At 53.3% G+C, this 16,550-nt stretch overlaps 1 protein-coding gene across 10 annotated transcripts in view; it reads left to right on the forward strand.

The window, feature by feature from the left end:
• The window catches only part of pitpnm2 (phosphatidylinositol transfer protein, membrane-associated 2), a 764,809-nt gene that overhangs the window by 709,567 nt on the left and 38,692 nt on the right, over positions 1 to 16,550 (forward strand). For 8 of the 10 annotated variants that reach the window (XM_072515369.1, XM_072515519.1, XM_072515564.1 and 5 more), the window contains 2 exons: positions 9,696 to 9,866; positions 10,660 to 10,806. In XM_072515369.1, the coding sequence (XP_072371470.1) occupies positions 9,696 to 9,866; positions 10,660 to 10,806 (318 nt within the window). The remainder of the gene's footprint in view (positions 1 to 9,695; positions 9,867 to 10,659; positions 10,807 to 16,550) is intronic. The other 2 variants (XM_072515566.1, XM_072515717.1) reach the window with 1 other exon arrangement.

Here is a 16,550-nt window from a genome sequence, read left to right on the forward strand (position 1 = left end):
GCAGTGAGTATATTCCAGATTCCCACCACCCTCCCAGGCAGTGAGTGCATTCCAGATTCCCACCCCCCTCCCAGGCAGAGAGTGCATTCCAGATTCCCACCCCCATCCCAGGCAGTGAGTGCATTCCAGATTCCCACACCCCTCCCAGGCAGTGAGTGCATTCCAGATTCCCACCACCCTCCCAGGCAGTGAGTGCATTCCAGATTCCCACCACCCTCCCAGGCAGTGAGTGCATTCCAGATTCCCACCCTCCTCCAAGGCACTGAGTGCATTCCAGATTCCCACCCCCCTCCCAGGCACTGAGTGCATTCCAGATTCCCACCACCCTTCCAGGCACTTAATGCATTCCAGATTCCCAACCCCTCCCAGGCAGTGAGTGCATTTCAGATTCCCACCCCCCTCCCAGGCAGTGAGTGCATTTCAGATTCTCCCCTCCCCCCCAGGCAGTGAGTGCATTCCAGATTCCCACCCCCCTCCCAGGCAGTGAGTGCATTTCAGATTCTCCCCTCCCCCGCAGGCAGTGAGTGCATTCCAGATTCCCACCACCCTCCCAGGCAGTGAGTGCATTCCAGATTCCCACCACCCTCCCAGGCAGTGAGTGCATTCCAGATTCCCACCCCCCTCCCAGGCACTGAGTGCATTCCAGATTCCCACCACCCTCCCAGGCACTGAGTGCATTCCAGATTCCCACCCCCCTCCCAGGCAGTGAGTGCATTTCAGATCCTCCCCTCACCCCCAGACAGTGAGTGCATTCCAGATTCCCACCATCCTCCACAGGCACTGAGTGCATTCCAGATTCCCACCCCCCTCCCAGGCAGTGAGTGCGTTCCAAATTCCCACCCCCTCCCCCCCCCCAGGCAGTGAGTGCATTCCAGATTCCCACCACCCTCCCAGGCAGTGAGTGCATTCCAAATTCCCACCCCCATCCCAGGCAGTGAGTGCGTTCCAGATTCCCACCACCCTCCCAGGCAGTGAGTGCATTCCAGATTCCCACCCCCATCCCAGGCAGTGAGTGCATTCCAGATTCCCACACCCCTCCCAGGCAGTGAGTGCATTCCAGATTCCCACCCCCATCCCAGGCAGTGAGTGCATTCCAGATTCCCACACCCCTCCCAGGCAGTGAGTGCATTCCAGATTCCCACCCCCATCCCAGGCAGTGAGTGCATTCCAGATTCCCACACCCCTCCCAGGCAGTGAGTGCATTCCAGATTCCCACTCTCCTTTCAGGCAGTGAGTGCATTCCAGGTTTCCACCATCTCCACAGGCACTGAGTGCATTCCAGATTCCCACCCCCCTCCCAGGCAGTGAGTGCATTCCAGATTCCCACCCCCCTCCAAGGCAGTGAGTGCGTTCCAGATTCCCACCACCCTCCCAGGCTGTGAGTGCGTTCCAGATTCCCACACCCCTCCCAGGCAGTGAGTGCATTCCAGATTCCCACCCCCATCCCAGGCAGTGAGTGCATTCCAGATTCCCACACCCCTCCCAGGCAGTGAGTGCATTCCAGATTCCCACCACCCTCCCAGGCAGTGAGTGCATTCCAGATTCCCACCACCCTCCCAGGCAGTGAGTGCATTCCAGATTCCCACCCTCCTCCCAGGCACTGAGTGCATTCCAGATTCCCACCCCCCTCCCAGGCACTGAGTGCATTCCAGATTCCCACCACCCTTCCAGGCACTTAATGCATTCCAGATTCCCAACCCCTCCCAGGCAGTGAGTGCATTTCAGATTCCCACCCCACTCCCAGGCAGTGAGTGCATTTCAGATTCTCCCCTCCCCCCCAGGCAGTGAGTGCATTCCAGATTCCCACCCCCCTCCCAGGCAGTGAGTGCATTTCAGATTCTCCCCTCCCCCGCAGGCAGTGAGTGCATTCCAGATTCCCACCACCCTCCCAGGCAGTGAGTGCATTCCAGATTCCCACCACCCTCCCAGGCAGTGAGTGCATTCCAGATTCCCACCCCCCTCCCAGGCACTGAGTGCATTCCAGATTCCCACCACCCTCCCAGGCACTGAGTGCATTCCAGATTCCCACCCCCCTCCCAGGCAGTGAGTGCATTTCAGATCCTCCCCTCCCCCCCAGACAGTGAGTGCATTCCAGATTCCCACCATCCTCCACAGGCACTGAGTGCATTCCAGATTCCCACCCCCCTCCCAGGCAGTGAGTGCGTTCCAGATTCCCACCCCCCTCCCAGGCAGTGAGTGCGTTCCAGATTCCCACCCCCCTCCCAGGCAGTGAGTGCGTTCCAGATTCCCACCCCCCTCCCAGGCAGTGAGTGCGTTCCAGTTTCCCACCCCCCTCCCAGGCAGTGAGTGCGTTCCAGATTCCCACCACCCTCCCAGGCAGTGAATGCATTCGAGATTCCCACCCCCCTCCCAGGCAGTGAGTGCGTTCCAGATTCCCACCCCCCTCGCAGGCAGTGAGTGCGTTCCAGATTCCCACCCCCCTCCCAGGCAGTGAGTGCGTTCCAGTTTCCCACCCCCCTCCCAGGCAGTGAGTGCGTTCCAGATTCCCACCACCCTCCCAGGCAGTGAATGCATTCGAGATTCCCACCCCCCTCCCAGGCAGTGAATGCATTCCAGATTCCCACCACCCTCCCAGGCACTGAGTGCATTCCAGATTCCCAACCCCTCCCAGGCAGTGAGTGCATTCCAGATTCCCACCACCCTCCCAGGCAGGGATGGATTCCAGATTCCCCCCCCCCCAGACAGTGAGTGCATTCCAGATTCCCACCACCCTTCCAGACAGTGAGTGCATTCCAGATCCCCCCCCCCCCCAGGCAGTGAGTGCATTCCAGATCTCCCCCCCTGCCCAGGCAGTGAGTATATTCCAGATTCCCACCACCCTCCCAGGCAGTGAGTGCATTCCAGATTCCCACCCCCCTCCCAGGCAGAGAGTGCATTCCAGATTCCCACCCCCATCCCAGGCAGTGAGTGCATTCCAGATTCCCACACCCCTCCCAGGCAGTGAGTGCATTCCAGATTCCCACCACCCTCCCAGGCAGTGAGTGCATTCCAGATTCCCACCACCCTCCCAGGCAGTGAGTGCATTCCAGATTCCCACCCTCCTCCCAGGCACTGAGTGCATTCCAGATTCCCACCCCCCTCCCAGGCACTGAGTGCATTCCAGATTCCCACCACCCTTCCAGGCACTTAATGCATTCCAGATTCCCAACCCCTCCCAGGCAGTGAGTGCATTTCAGATTCCCACCCCCCTCCCAGGCAGTGAGTGCATTTCAGATTCTCCCCTCCCCCCCAGGCAGTGAGTGCATTCCAGATTCCCACCCCCCTCCCAGGCAGTGAGTGCATTTCAGATTCTCCCCTCCCCCGCAGGCAGTGAGTGCATTCCAGATTCCCACCACCCTCCCAGGCAGTGAGTGCATTCCAGATTCCCACCACCCTCCCAGGCAGTGAGTGCATTCCAGATTCCCACCCCCCTCCCAGGCACTGAGTGCATTCCAGATTCCCACCACCCTCCCAGGCACTGAGTGCATTCCAGATTCCCACCCCCCTCCCAGGCAGTGAGTGCATTTCAGATCCTCCCCTCGCCCCCAGACAGTGAGTGCATTCCAGATTCCCACCATCCTCCACAGGCACTGAGTGCATTCCAGATTCCCACCCCCCTCCCAGGCAGTGAGTGCGTTCCAGATTCCCACCCCCCTCCCAGGCAGTGAGTGCGTTCCAGATTCCCACCCCCCTCCCAGGCAGTGAGTGCGTTCCAGATTCCCACCCCCCTCCCAGGCAGTGAGTGCGTTCCAGTTTCCCACCCCCCTCCCAGGCAGTGAGTGCGTTCCAGATTCCCACCACCCTCCCAGGCAGTGAATGCATTCGAGATTCCCACCCCCCTCCCAGGCAGTGAGTGCGTTCCAGATTCCCACCCCCCTCCCAGGCAGTGAGTGCGTTCCAGATTCCCACCCCCCTCCCAGGCAGTGAGTGCGTTCCAGTTTCCCACCCCCCTCCCAGGCAGTGAGTGCGTTCCAGATTCCCACCACCCTCCCAGGCAGTGAATGCATTCGAGATTCCCACCCCCCTCCCAGGCAGTGAATGCATTCCAGATTCCCACCACCCTCCCAGGCACTGAGTGCATTCCAGATTCCCAACCCCTCCCAGGCAGTGAGTGCATTCCAGATTCCCACCACCCTCCCAGGCAGGGATGGATTCCAGATTCCCCCCCCCCCCCAGACAGTGAGTGCATTCCAGATTCCCACCACCCTTCCAGACAGTGAGTGCATTCCAGATCCCCCCCCCCCCCCCCAGGCAGTGAATGCATTCCAGATCTCCCCCCCTGCCCAGGCAGTGAGTATATTCCAGATTCCCACCACCCTCCCAGGCACTGAGTGCATTCCAGATTCCCACCCCCCTCCCAGGCAGTGAGTGCATTCCAGATTCCCACCACCCTCCCAGGCAGTGAGTGCATTCCAGATTCCCACCACCCTTCCAGGCAGCGAGTGCGTTCCAGATTCCCACCCCCCTCCCAGGCAGTGTGTGCACTCCAGATTCCCACCACCCTTCCAGGCACTGAGTGCATTCCAGATTCCCACCCCCCTCCCAGGCAGTGAGTGCGTTCCAGATTCCCACCCCCCTCCCAGGCAGTGAGTGCATTCCAGATTCCCACCCCCCTCCCAGGCAGTGAGTGCATTCCAGATTCCAACCCCCCTCCCAGGCAGTGAGTGCATTCCAGATTCCAACCCCCCTCCCAGGCAGTGAGTGCATTCCAGATTCACACCACCCTCCCAGGCAGTGAGTGCATTCCAGTTTCCCACCCCCCTCCCAGGCAGTGAGTGCATTCCAGATTCCAACCCCCCTCCCAGGCAGTGAGTGCATTCCAGATTCACACCACCCTCCCAGGCAGTGAGTGCATTCCAGATTCCCACCCCCCTCCCAGGCAGTGAGTGCATTCCAGATTCCCACCACCCTCCCAGGCAGTGAGTGCATTCCAGATTCCCACCACCCTCCCAGGCACTGAGTGCATTCCAGATTCCCACCACCCTCCCAGGCAGTGAGTGCATTCCAGATTCCCACCCCCCTCCCAGGCAGTGAGTGCATTCCAGATTCCCACCACCCTCCCAGGCAGTGAGTGCATTCCAGATTCCCAGCCCCCCCACCCCCAGGAAGTGAGTGCATTCCAGATTCCCACCACCCTCCCAGGCAGTGAGTGCATTCCAGATTCCCACCACCCTTCCAGGCAGTGAGTGCATTCCAGATTCCCACCACCCTCCCAGGCAGTGAGTGCATTCCAGATTCCCACCACCCTTCCAGGCAGTGAGTGCATTCCAGATTCCCACCACCCTCCCAGGCAGTGAGTGCATTCCAGATTCCCAGCCCCCCCCCCCCCACCCCCAGGAAGTGAGTGCATTCCAGATTCCCACCACCCTTCCAGGCAGTGAGTGCATTCCAGATTCCCACCCCCTCCCAGGCAGTGAGTGCATTCCAGATTCCCACCACCCTCCCAGGCAGTGAGTGCAATCCCGAACTCCCCCCCCCCTCCCCCCCCCCCCACCCGCAGGCAGTGAGTGCATTCCAGATTCCCACCACCCTCCCAGGCAGTGAGTGCATTCCAGATTCCCACCACCCTCCCAGGCAGTGAGTGCATTCCAGATTCCCACCACCCTCCCAGGCAGTGAGTGCATTCCAGATTCCCACCCCCCTCCCAGGCACTGAGTGCATTCCAGATTCCCACCACCCTCCCAGGCACTTAGTGCATTCCAGATTCCCAACCCCTCCCAGGCAGTGAGTGCATTCCAGATTCCCACCACCCTCCCAGGCAGTGATGGATTCCAGATCCCCCCCCCCCCCCCAGACAGTGAGTGCATTCCACATTCCCACCCTCCCAGGCAGTGAGTGCATTCCAGATTCCCAACCCCTCCCAGGCAGTGAGTGCATTCCAGATTCCCACCACCCTCCCAGGCACTGAGTGCATTCCAGATTTCCCCCCCCCCAGGCAGTGAGTGCATTGCAGATCTCCCCCCCCCCACCCCGCCCAGGCAGTGAGTGTATTCCAGATTCCCACCACCCTCCCAGGCAGTGAGTGCATTCCAGATTCCCACCCCCCTCCCAGGCAGTGAGTGCATTCCAGATTCCCACCACCCTCCCAGGCAGTGAGTGCAATCCAGATCTCCCCCCCCCCCCGTAGGCAGTGAGTGCATTCCAGATTCCCACCACCCTCCCAGGCAGCGAGTGCATTCCAGATTCCCACCCCCCTCCCAGGCACTGAGTGCATTCCAGATTCCCACCGCCCTGCCAGGCAGTGATGGATTCCAGATCCCCCCTCTCCCCCCCCCCAGACAGTGAGTGCATTCCAGATCTCCCCCCCCCCCCGCCCAGGCGGTGAGTGTATTCCAGATTCCCACCACCCTCCCAGGCAGTGAGTGCATTCCAGATTCCCACCCCCCTCCCAGGCAGTGAGTGCATTCCAGATTCACACCACCCCCCCAGGCAGTGAGTGCATTCCAGATTCCCACCACCCTCCCAGGCAGGGATGGATTCCAGATTCTCTCCCCCCCCCCCCCCCCAGACAGTGAGTGCATTCCAGATTCCCACCACCCTTCCAGACAGTGAGTGCATTCCAGATTCCCCCCCCCCCCCACTCCAGACAGTGAGTGCATTCCAGATTCCCCCCCTTCCCCGCCCAGGCAGTGAGTGCATTCCAGATTCCCACCACCCTCCCAGGCAGTGAATGCATTCCAGATTCCGACCCCCCTCCCAGGCACTGAGTGCATTCCAGATTCCCACCACCCTCCCAGGCACTGAGTGCATTCCAGATTCCCAACCCCTCCCAGGCAGTGAGAGCATTCCAGATTCCCACCACCCTCCCAGGCAGGGATGGATTCCAGATCCCCCCCCCCCAGACCGTGAGTGCATTCCAGATTCCCACCACCCTCCCAGGCAGTGAATGCATTCCAGATTCCCACCACCCTCCCAGGCAGTGAGTGCATTCCAGATTCCCACCCCCCTCCCAGGCAGTGAGTGCATTCCAGATTCCCACCCCCCTCCCAGGCAGTGAGTGCATTCCAGATACCCATCCCCCTCCCAGGCAGTGAGTGCATTCCAGATTCCCACCCCCCTCCCAGGCAGTGAGTGCATTTCAGATTCCCACCACCCTTCCAGGCAGCGAGTGCGTTCCAGATTCCCACCCCCCTCCCAGGCAGTGAGTGCACTCCAGATTCCCACCACCCTTCCAGGCACTGAGTGCATTCCAGATTCCCACCACCCTCCCAGGCAGTGAATGCATTCCAGATTCCCACTCCCCTCCCAGGCAGTGAATGCATTGCAGATTCCCACCACCCTCCCAGGCAGTGAGTGCATTCCAGATTCCCATCCCCCATCCCAGGCAGTGAGTGCATTCCGGATTCCCACCACCCTCCCAGGCAGCGAGTGCGTTCCAGATTCCCACCCCCCTCCCAGGCAGTGAGTGCACTCCAGATTCCCACCACCCTCCCAGGCAGTGAGTGCATTCCAGATTCCCACCACCCTCCCAGGCAGTGAGTGCATTCCAGATTCCCACTCCCCTCCCAGGCAGTGAGTGCATTCCAGATTCCCATCCCCCTCCCAGGCACTGAGTGCATTCCAGATTCCCACCCCCTCCCAGGCAGTGAGTGCATTCCAGATTCCCACCACCCTCCCAGGCACTGAGTGCATTCCAGATTCCCACCACCCTCCCAGGCAGTGAGTGCATTCCAGATTCCCACCCCCCTCCCAGGCAGTGAGTGCATTCCAGATTCCCACCACCCTCCCAGGCAGTGAGTGCGTTCCAGATTCCCACCCCCCTCCCAGGCACTGACTGCATTCCAGATTCCCACCACCCTCCCAGGCAGTGAGTGCATTCCAGATTCCCACCACCCTCCCAGGCAGTGAGTGCATTCCAGATTCCCACCACCCTCCCAGGCAGTGAGTGCATTCCAGATTCCCACCTCCCTCCCAGGCACTGAGTGCATTCCAGATTCCCACCACCCTCCCTGGCACTGAGTGCATTCCAGATTCCCACGTCCCTCCCAGGCACTGAGTGCATTCCAGATTCCCACCACCCTCCCAGGCACTGAGTGCATTCCAGATTCCCACCACCCTCCCAGGCACTGAGTGCATTCCAGATTCCCACCCTCCTCTGGGTGAAAATGATTTTCCTCAGATCGCCTCTAAACCTCCTGCCTTTCAGCTTAAAACCATGCCCCCTTTTTATTAACCCTTCAACTAGGGGGAACAGCTGTTTTCTATCCACCCTATCCATGCCTCTCCTAATCTTATACACCTCAATCAGGTCCCCTCTCAGCCTTCTCTGCTCGAAAGAAAAATCCCTGAGCTTATCCAGCCTTTCTTCACAGCTAGAATGTTCCATCCCAGGCAACATCCTGGTGAATCTCTGCACCATCTCCAGTGCAATCACATCCTTCCTGTAGTGCGGTGACCACAACTGAACACAGTACTCCAGCTGTGACCTAACCCAAGTCCTGTACAGCTCCAACATTACCTCCCTGCGCTTAGAATCTATGCCACGACTGATAAAGTGTCCTGTATGCCTTAATTGCCCTAATCACCTGTCCTGCCCCCTTCAGGCATCTGTGGACAAGCACCCCAAGATCCTTCTGTTCGTCTGAGCTTCCTAGTGTCCTGCCATTCATTGAATGCTCCCTTGTCATGTTTCTAAAGTGCATCACTTCGCGCTTTTCAGGGTTAAATTCCATCTGCCTATCTGACCAATCCGTATCTATCCTGTAACCTTTCAGCAGAACTTGGGGGCATAGCCTCAAGATAAGGGGAAGTAGATTTAGGACCGAGCTTAGGAACTTCTTTACCCAAAGGGTTGTGAATCTATGGAATTCCTTGCCCAGTGAAGCAGAAGAGGCTCCTTCATCAAATGTTTTCAAGATAAAGATAGATAGTTTTTTGAAGAATAAAGGAATAAAGGGTGATGGTGTTCGGGCCGGAAAGTGGAGCTGAGTCCACAAAACAATGTGTGGGCAGCACGGTAGCATTGTGGATAGCACAATTGCTTCACAGCTCCAGGGTCCCAGGTTCGATTCCCCGCTGGGTCACTGTCTGTGCGGAGTCTGCACGCTCTCCCCGTGTCTGTGTGGGTTTCCTCCGGGTGCTCCGGTTTCCTCCCACAGTCCAAAGATGTGCAGGTTAGGTGGATTGGCCATGATAAATTGCCCTTAGTGTCCAAATTTGCCCTTAGTGTTGGGTGGGGTTACTTGGTTATGGGGATGGGGTAGAGGTGTGGACCTTGGGTAGGGTGCTCTTTCCAAGGGCCGGTGCAGACTCGATGGGCCGAATGGCCTCCTTCTGCACTGTAAATTCTATGAAAAAAAGATCAGCCATGATCTCATTGAATGGCGGAGCAGGCTCGAGGGGCCAGATGGCCGACTCCTGATCCTAGTTCTTATGTTCTTCACTGTCAACAACCCGGCCAATCTTCGTGCCATCTGCAAACTTACCTATACCAGATACATTTTTAAAATCTGATATTACTGCTCATATGTTACGTTTTTTGAACTACGGAGTAATCCAATAGGTAACTGCAAATGGAGGTAAGTGAATATTTAATTAACTTGAATTTAAAATGAATTTGAAGGTGTGTCTTCCAATAGCTGATATAGCTAGTGGGATAGCTGCTGTTGTTCCTTTCCTCATTAATGTACCACCTTAGAATACATTTTGTCAAACTAAAGTCTGTTAACTTTCACATCTATTCCATTCTTCGCTAGTCTCCCAGTTGAGACCAGCGTGTCAGCAGGTTTACAATCTGTTCCACCCAGCGGATCCTTCATCTTCCCGCTTGGAGCCACTTCTGGAGAAGAAATTCCACCTACTGTCGCCATTTAACGTTCCCCGCTATCAGAGATTCCCACTGGGTGACGGCAGCTCTGCGCTTCTGGGTAGGCACGCTTCCAGTCTGCAGTAGAGAGCTACTAGTTAACATAGTTTGAAATTCTATGCACGTTACATTGTGTACATGTTTACCATAAATGATGGAGGAGAATGTTTTGCCAGTAAATTATTAATAATTAAATTACATGATCATAGCTTTATATTACGACAGGTTCTCAATTTAGTAAGTGTTTAATCATTTACAACGTGCATTAGGATATAAAACTTGCAGGAGTGAGTGCTGGCAAACAGACAGACCTGATTTTTTAATGAAGTATTGAATATTTCTGGATATAAATTAAAGAAGACTCCACGGTTGAAGGAATAGGAAATAACATCCATTTCATATACAAAAGACAGTCCCCAAACAGTGATAAACAAAACATTAAGTAGACCATTCCTGTAATAAATATGTATTTATTCCAAAGCAGGGCAGCAGCATTTGCCAGGTGTAAGTGTTAATAAAAACTGCAGGAGACTACTTGATTCTTCTCACTATCGTTAATGCAGGGGTAACGAGGGCACGATGTAATGAATGTTTCCACAAGCTTCCCTTTATTCTCAATTTTAAGAAAATAAATTTGAACCTGCCATACGGAACGTTTCAAAGCATTGAAGTTAAATTAGATAAAACTTTGTCTGCAAACTATTTCAGTAGCATAAAGGAAATAATAATTACCAATAAAAAGTTGCCGTCATTATCCTCCATATCTCAGTTGCCCTAAGTAGTTGACTGTGATGTTTGTGGTACAGTTTGTGGTTAGATGTCTGTCCTTTTGTTTTTTTTCCCGTCTGCTCTAGTTGAGACAGTCCAGAACAATCCCTCCCTCATCCTGCAAACTCCATTTGTGACTTTCCAGCGACAGGAGAGTGTAATGGAAACTAGTATTCCTGTTCCTGTTCTTAACTGGCAAGATGGTTCCAGTCGGAATGCCACTGTTACAGAGTGTGTGTAGTCTCTCCTTCTGTACTGTTGTGATCTGTGCTGTGTGCCTGCTTCTTTGCTTAGAGGTTATGTTTTGTGATTAGAGTGGACTTGAAACATTTTCACTGTTGTGGGGGGCAGTGTGAAAGGAGAATATGACACAAGAAGAGTACACTAATGTTCATCAATTGAGAAAAATGCACGCGCACACACGCACTTACAGCCACACACACCACACACACATGCGCGCGCACACACACCACACATACACACCCACACACACATCCACACCCACACACACATCCACACCCACCCCCCCACACACACCCACATACACCCACACGCACACCACAGACACACACATCCGCACACACACCACACACAAACACACACACCTACACACACCCACACGCACATGCCTACACACACACACACGCATACACACACACACTCCCATACCTACACACCTACACACACACACATACCTACATCCACACACACACCTACACACACCCACACACATATGCCTACACACACACACACGCATACACACACACACTCCCATACACACACACACACATACCTACATCCACACACACATACCCATACACACACACACACCCATACCCACACACACACACATACCTACACACACACACACATACCCATACACACACACACACCCATACCCACACACACACACATACCTACACACACACACACACACACACAGACATACCTACACCCACCCACACACACCCACACACACATCCACACCCACACACACATCCGCCCACACACACACTCACACATACCTACACACACACACACACACACATACCTACACACACACACACCACACACACACACAGACATACCTACACCCACCCACACACACCCACACACACATCCACACCCACACACACATCCGCCCACACACACACTCACACATACCTACACACACACGCATCGCCACACACACACATCCGCCCACACACATCCGCACACACATACATACACACACACCCATACATACACGCACATACACATACCTACACACACACACACACACACACACCCTCATACCTACACACTCACACACACATACATACCCACACACACACACACACACACACCTACACACACACATACCTACACACACACACATACCTACACATGCGCACACACACACACATACCTACACACACAGACATACGTACACACACACACACACCTACACACACACACCCATGCACACACACATCTGCACACATAAACTACACCCCAACACACACACATCCGCACACACACACACATACCTACACACACACACACAGACATACCTACACACACACACCACACACACACCACACACACAGACATACCTACACCCACCCACACACACCCATACACACACCCACACACACACCCACACACGCACACACTCACACGCGCACACACACACACACACATCCGCACACACACACCACACACACTCACATACACCACACCCACACCACAACCACACCACGCACACACCACACACACACACGACACACACACCACTCACACATACCACACACCCATACACACACATCACACACGCACACACACACATCTGCACACACACACCTCACACACGCACACTGCACACACAACACACCTCTCTCACACCCACACACACCCACACACACACTCACGCACGCACACATCCGCACACACACCACACACACTCACATACACCACACCCACACCACACACACCACGCACACACACACACACCCGCGCACACACACACCCGCGCACACACACACCCGCGCGCACACACCTCACACACCCACACACACCACACACACCGCATACACACACACACACACACATCACACATACCTACACACACACCACACACACATCCGCACACACACATCCGCACACACACACCGCACACACATACACCCACACACAGACACACACACATCACACATACCTACACACACACCACACAGACACACACACATCACACCGCACACACACTACACACACAGACACACACACATCACACATACCGACACACACACACCACACAGACACACACACATCACACATACATACACACACACACCATACACACACACAAATCTCCAACAACAGCTTGCATTTATATTGCATTTTTGAAATAGTAAAACGTCCAAGGTGCTTCCAGACAAATGCCCCTCTACCTGCAGATACACACGCAAATACCTCTACCTGCAGATACACACGCAAATACCTCTACCTGCAGATACACACGCAAATACCTCTACCTGCAGATACACACGCAAATACCTCTACCTGCAGATACACACGCAAATACCTCTACCTGCAGATACACTCGCAAATACCTCTACCTGCAGATACACTCGCAAATACTGCAGTGTAGCAATTCAGTTGGAATCTTCATCACAAAATGAGAACAATCACTGACCCCTACTTGGTCATTAATAATTAGATTAGATCATTTTCAGTGCAGTTGAAATTCTCTCAAGTCCAGCTCAACTGAATGTTTGATTTTTGTCTGCATTTACTAAAGCATCTATTTTAGAGTGTAATCTGTTCATTTGAAACAAATTCAACACCCCATCGGCAGAGTGTTAATGCGAGCATGCAATTTCAAAATGGGAACTGAGTTATATCTGTGTTCCCGAATCCCATTATCCCCCTTCCCTCTAATCTGGTCTCAACTGAAGACTTGGTCCTGATTCCCTGTGTGCGATGCCACATGAGATTGATTAATATATTTTTTAAAAACTGCTGAACAGCTTCATTCACTGAGCACAGCTAGTGAGTGACACTCTTGAACATCACTCCAAAGACCTAGATTTGAGGGATCCATTGCTTTTAGACCAGATTAATTCTGTCTTGTTCTGTAGAGTCATCCTTCTTTCAGACTCAAAATCCAAAATATGCCGAGTCGGTCTTCGATTTCATTCAGCTACAGATAGAATTTAATTTTTGCATGCAGTTAATTTATTTTCCAACAGTCTTTTCAATGAAGTAACAGTCAATTCCAATCCTGTTTTAATTGAATGCGTTTGGGTTTTATTTTGCATTATGCGCTTTGATTGTTTTGGCATGTCGTCACTGTTGAGAAGTAGTACTGAAATAATTCGTACTGTTTGAAATTCCACTAATCTGTTAAATGCGTATACAATAATAATTTTCAAATTTGTTTTTTTTTGAACAGATAAACCAAGACGTAAGCAAACACAAGATAGCCTAATTGTATGACACAAAGTAACTTCAAGAAAAATAAGATAGTGGAACATTGTACCCGCCCAATATGGTGCCAATCACTGTCAGAATATGGGGCATTAAACAGTATCTTTGATGCAAATTTTGAACACAAGTTGTTATGCCTATTCGGTTCTCTCTGAGTTTTGTCAATGGCTGCTCCCTTATTGCTCGAGTTTCATGATATTTCCATGCCAGTTTGGAAATGGACAATAGTCAGATCACAGCTACAGCTACTGGCCAGCTCTACTCCTTCGTGGTGTATAGAAGTGAATTGAGAAGGACAATTCCCATTTCCTTGACTTCTCCCCAAAGCATTCTTGCCTCACTCTAGCAACGAACCAGGCAACACTGGGACTGATTTCTGATGGTGAGATTCTGACTGCTAATTCATGTGGCAACTGACAGGCTCATTTTCCACCATTTGTAATTCTCCATTATATTTCCATTTGTACAAATCAGAAAACGAGGTGTGAATAATAATTGAACAAGTCTTCCATATGATAAAGATGCTTTGATTTGTTTCTATGATCTTACTTAATCAAAATTCTGCTATGAATAGAGTGTTCAGCTGGTATTAGTGGGACTAGCACTTGGGGTTTAAGTCTAGTGACCCAGTCGAGCAATATAGAATTCCCAAGGCTCGGGGTTGACATCCCTTCATTATCACCAGTCTCCCGCCTTCCACTTTTACAAACTGAGCCACATTTTGCTTGTCTTTTTTATTTTTCCTCTCTTATCTCCCAACAGACCACCTGTGTTGCCAGACCACCTGTGTTGCCAGACCACCTGTGTTGCCAGACCACCTGTATTGACAGACCACCTGTGTTGCCAGACCACCTGTGTTGCCAGACCACCTGTATTGACAGACCACCAGTGTTGCCAGACCACCTGTATTAACAGACAACCTGTATCGACAGAGAACCTGTATCGACAGACCACCTGTATTGACAGACCACCTGTGTTGCCAGACCAACTGTATTGACAGACCACCTGTATTGACAGACCACCTGTATTGACAGACCACCTGTGTTGACAGACCACCTGTGTTGCCAGACCACATGTATCAACAGACCACCTGTATCGACAGACCACCTGTGTTGCCAGACCACCTGTATTGACAGACCACCAGTATTGACAGACCACCTGTGTTGCCAGACCACCTGCATTGACAGACCACCTGTATTGACAGACCACCTGTATTGACAGACCACCTGTATTGACAGACCACCTGTGTTGCCAGACCACCTGTGTTGCCAGACCACCTGTATTGACAGACCACCTGTGTTGACAGACCACCTGTATTGACAGACCACCTGTGTTGCCAGACCACCTGTGTTGACAGACCACCTGTATTGACAGACCACCTGTGTTGACAGACCACCTGTGTTGCCAGACCACCTGTATTGACAGACCACCTGTGTTGACAGACCACCTGTATTGACAGACCACCTGTGTTGCCAGACCACCTGTGTTGACAGACCACCTGTATTGACAGACAACCTGTATTGACAGACCACCTGTGTTGACAGACCACCTGTATTGACAGACCACCTTTATTGCCAGACCACCTGTATTGACAGATCACCTATGTTGCCGGACCACCTGTATTGACAGACCACCTGTATTGACAGACCACCTGTATTGACAGACCAACTGTATTGACAAAGCACCTGTGTTGCCAGAGCACCTGTGTTGCCGGACCACCTGTATCGACAGACCACCTGTATCGCCAGACCCCCTGTGTTGCCAGACCACCTGTGTTGTCAGACCACCTGTGTTGTCAGACCACCTGTGTTGCCAGACCACCTGTGTTGCCAGACCACCTGTGTTGACAGACCACCTGTATTGACAGACCACCTGTATCGACAGACCACCTGTGTTGCCAGACCACCTGTGTTGCCCGACCACATGTGTTGCCAGACCACCTGTGTTGCCAGACCACCTGTGTTGCCAGACCACCTGTGTTGCCAGACCACCTGTATTGACAGACCACGTGTATCGACAGACCCCCTGTATCGACAGACCACTTGTATTGCCAGACCACCTGTATTGCCAGACGATCTGTGTTGCCAGACCACCTGTGTTGCCAGGCCACCTGTATTGCCAGACCACCTGTGTTGCCAGACCACCTGTGTTGCCAGACCACCTGTGTTGCCAGACCACCTGTGTTGCCAGACCACCTGTATTGACAGACGACCTGTATCGACAGACCCCCTGTATTGACAGACCACCTGTATTGACAGACCACCTGTATTGACAGACCACCTGTATTGACAGGCCACCTGTGTTGCCAGACCACCTGTGTTGCCAGACCACCTGTATCGACAGAGAACCTGTATCGACAGACCACCTGTGTTGACAGACCACCTGTGTTGAGAGACCACCTGTATTGACAGACAATCTGTATTCACAGGCCACCTGTATTGACAGACCACCTGTGTTGCCAGACCACCTGTATTGACAGACCACCTGTGTTGCCAGACCACCTGTATTG

The sequence above is a fragment of the Scyliorhinus torazame genome, chromosome 1 (assembly GCF_047496885.1).
Source record: "Scyliorhinus torazame isolate Kashiwa2021f chromosome 1, sScyTor2.1, whole genome shotgun sequence".
Taxonomy (NCBI): Eukaryota; Metazoa; Chordata; class Chondrichthyes; order Carcharhiniformes; family Scyliorhinidae; genus Scyliorhinus; species Scyliorhinus torazame.